Source organism: Etheostoma spectabile, chromosome 13, assembly GCF_008692095.1.
Source record: "Etheostoma spectabile isolate EspeVRDwgs_2016 chromosome 13, UIUC_Espe_1.0, whole genome shotgun sequence".
Lineage (NCBI taxonomy): Eukaryota > Metazoa > Chordata > Actinopteri > Perciformes > Percidae > Etheostoma > Etheostoma spectabile.
This window is the reverse complement of record NC_045745.1, coordinates 26,300,587-26,304,448: the sequence shown is the minus strand read 5'-3', so window position 1 is coordinate 26,304,448 and position 3,862 is coordinate 26,300,587. Positions and strand designations below refer to the sequence as shown.

Genomic DNA, 3,862 nt, shown 5'->3' with positions numbered 1-3,862 from the left:
TGCAAGGATACTGGGATAAATAGTATTATGTTATTATATTACAATGTGAACATTATGGACAGTTCTGAAATAGGAAATGAGAAAAGAGATTTCTCTTTTTTGCTGATGGTTGTCCTTGTTCTTGCTGTATTTCTCCACAGGACACAGGAACCCTTGAGAAACATAGCTTTGCCACCAGTACATTCACACAGTTCTGCATCCTCTTCAAAAGAACCTTCATTACGATATGCAGGGACACGGTAAAATAATGATTCCACGAACTTTTGACTGTGATAAACAAAGCCTAATATGAAAAACAGGTTTAATCTGATTCTTGGTATCAATTAAGGGCTTTGAGTTGTGTTTATTGATGTTTATTTTGTGTGTTTTCAAGGTGCTAACCCACCTCAGGGTGATGTCCCATATATGTATTGGAGTGCTGATTGGCTTGCTTTATTTCAAGATTGGAAATGATGCCAGCAGGGTCTTCAACAACACTGGCTTCCTCTTTTTCTCCATGTTGTTCCTCATGTTTGCTGCCCTGATGCCCACCGTTCTAACCTGTAAGATGCTTAGTCTAGCGAGAGATCGGAAACATTGATTTGCAGTGTTGTTTTTCTGGTAAAGAGAGAAGAGTCTTTTAACGCTGCTGTTGTTCCACAGTTCCCCTGGAGATGTCCGTGTTTATAAGGGAACATCTCAACTACTGGTACAGCCTGAAGGCATATTACTTGGCCAAAACAATGGCTGACATACCATTCCAGGTAATGTTTGAATGATTGAGCACACAATGGTTTTGACATGTATACAGTATATTTCAAATTAGCGGAACTACAAAATCTCTTTTACAGGTGCTTTGTCCAATCTTGTACTGTAGTATAGTGTACTGGATGACTGAACAGCCACCAGAGGCGGCTCGCTACCTGCTCTTTATGGCCTTGTCCACATCCACGGCCCTGGTGGCCCAATCCCTAGGTCTGCTTATAGGGGCTGCATCCACGTCTCTGCAGGTGAGAAAACATGAAGTCCCCCTCCTCTGAAAAATGAGTTTTGGTTTTTGTTGCTGTTTGACCTTTACTGTGCGGGATGATGTATGTACAGAGTACTGTTTTATCATTCATCTGCTGAAAAGGGAAGGTTTCTCTATGCTCGCTTTAAATCTGAGTGTTGTGATGTGTTCACACAAGACATCACAACTGGAAAGGCAATCCCTGCATTCCAATAGCCATGCTACCATACTATTTATCATGCCAGAAAAAAAGATTTGGCACATCTCAATACGTGGTATGTCAATATGCAACATATACCAGGATGTTCTTCTGCATCCAGTCAGATTTTGCAATATGCAAGTCAGCAGGCTTTTCTGGCTATTCTGATCCACAATCACATATAAGCAACAGAGTCAAAGTTCAAGGTGCAATGTTATGAAGTAGTATGTCCCAATTGTATGCATACTACCTGCAACACTATGTATTATGTAATGGCAGCTGCAGTACATGCTGAAAGTAAAAAGAAAAAGTACACGTCACCCAAGTTTCAATATGCAACTTGTGATGAGGAAAACTTGAAACCTCCAGTACACACACTGAAAATGGGCTTTTCAATGAAGTAAGAGATAGCTTATGTCCAGGAGTTACAGTAAACTTTCCCAACACTGGTGTGGAGTTAGAAAAACAAGCAAACCTCTGTAACCTGGTCCTGATCTCTGCTTGGGGCTAGTGGCCCGGGGCTATTGGCCCGGGGCTACATAGAGTAAGCTGCTACAAACATAATATACAAATCTCCAGCTGACTTGTCAGTGGTCGCTTTTTAATGTGGTTAATGTAGGCCTCACAAGAAAGAATGCACAGAATGAAGACAATGATATTTCTGGTTATGCTGAATTGATTTGATCCTGTAAACTGTCCACGGTGAGTCCAACGATATCATAGAAGGGCAATGCTAAACCTGTGTTTTTTAAGTATCTGCAGACAAGAAAGTTATTTGTCATAAATTTAAGATATTTGTTCCACAGGTGGCAACCTTTGTGGGTCCAGTCACAGCCATACCTGTGCTCCTCTTCTCTGGCTTCTTCGTCAATTTTGACACCATTCCTAAATACCTACAGTGGAGCTCTTATATTTCCTATGTCAGGTACTGTCAGCTACTTTATACAATTCAAATGTATAAGAGAGTCCAACCACTAGTTTTAGACTTCATCTAAATTTATTTCGGCCATCTGTCTTTGTGGTCAGTCTTTCTCTGATCTAAAATGATTCTCTTTACATGAGCCTGGGTTTACGAGTTCAACATTTCTTATTTCAGATACGGCTTTGAGGGGGTAATACTCTCCATCTATGGGATGAACCGGTCGGAGCTGGAGTGTCCGGGTGTGGTGTGTAAGTTTCAAAAGCCAGAGGAGGTCCTGCAGCTGCTGGATGTGGAGGATGCAAAGCTCTATGTGGACTTCATGGTGCTTGGGGTCTTCTTCCTGGTCCTTAGATTGGCTACTTACCTGGTTCTGCGCTACAAAGTCAAGTCAGAGCGTTAAAAACGTTGAGAGGCTAATGGATTTAGATGCTCTCACATATCCCAGCAGTGTGAGATAGTGATATAGTAAGCAAACATATTGTCCTTCTTTCTCTGTCTTTCTCTGACTTTACATACATGTACAAAGACATACATGAATCCAGCACATAAAATCATCAGAAAGCTGTGCTGCACCACCAAATTGTACAGTATAATATTATCTTTTAAACGGTTTGTGATTCAAGAAAAAGAGTGTTGTTCTACCCTGACTTCCTATTATTAGTTGTCCTCCTGGTAATAGTATTCTTTAGCTCACCATTATCTTCTAAAAAATATTGTGTATCTGCATTATACATAAACAGAATAGCCAACAAAGTAACAGAAAGCATGTGTCCTTAAACTGAGATATTTAGATTTTTTGGCAACTCCAAGAAAGGGCCACATGAATCATCCAAATTCATGGGGAACCATAGAAACCGTATTTGTGCAGGAGTGTCCAATAGCTTGTTGCTTCTTAATCCAATGCCTAAAAAGATGATACGAAATCCACATCAGAATCCCGTTAATTGGACAAAACCCACCAAGATGCCCCAGGAACATGTTTTCAAGATGGATACCTTTTTATTGCTATAAGGAAAAGTGGAAACATCCATTGCCAGAAAACGTTTGTGCGGCTTCCCACTATCCCGTAGGATCTCATCAGGTATCTTTACCAAGACGCTAAACATGATGGCTTTTCTTTATGGATCCTTTATAAATCACCTGCCAGTGGATGAGTTTCCCTGTTTTCCATCTGCAGTGTGGATCAATTTTTGCAGGACCTTCTACCTGACCTTTGAAGGTGGTAGAACGTTTAGACGTGGATGAGACGTTTGTAAAAAAGGTCAAGCAGTGTGTCTTATACAAAGACTAATATGGATGCACCCTGAGACAAGACCTGATTCCTTACTTGCTCCCTAATACATGCTAATATACCAAGGAAGCATTCAGAAAGAAAGCATGACTGCTGTTTCCATCCTGATGCAGAGGGCTGTTGCAACAGCCATTTCTGTGGAGAAAAAAAAGAATAATCTTTTGACACAATTCTTTGAACTGCTTGTGTCCACTTGTTGTATGTCTCTTTAGCCGCCTCTTCCCTGAGCTACTCTATCCTTCTCTTCTTCTGCTTTGCTAATGTCTGACAGATGTGTGTTGTCTAAAACAATGCTAGATATATGAAATGCTGGCTGGGCAGTTTTAGTGCCTCTGCAATAGAATGATTTGAGTTTCCTCTGCTTTATTGTTTGCACATACACCTTATACCAACAAACATGCTGGAACCCACACACACACACACAGACACACACCCACACACACACACACATACACACACACA

General features: G+C 40.9%; 1 protein-coding gene across 2 annotated transcripts in view; it reads left to right on the top strand.

The window, feature by feature from the left end:
* The window catches only part of abcg4a (ATP-binding cassette, sub-family G (WHITE), member 4a), a 16,224-nt gene that overhangs the window by 11,149 nt on the left and 1,213 nt on the right, over positions 1-3,862 (top strand). The window contains exons 10-15 of one of the 2 annotated variants that reach the window (XM_032534033.1): positions 141-239; positions 443-542; positions 643-743; positions 831-989; positions 1,994-2,112; positions 2,284-3,862. The exon at positions 2,284-3,862 is cut by the window's right edge and continues 1,213 nt beyond it. In XM_032534033.1, coding sequence (XP_032389924.1) covers positions 141-239; positions 443-542; positions 643-743; positions 831-989; positions 1,994-2,112; positions 2,284-2,509 — 804 coding nt within the window. In that variant the 3' untranslated portion in view covers positions 2,510-3,862. Of the gene's footprint in view, positions 1-140; positions 240-373; positions 543-642; positions 744-830; positions 990-1,993; positions 2,113-2,283 lie in introns of both variants that reach the window. The other variant, XM_032534032.1, reaches the window with a different exon arrangement.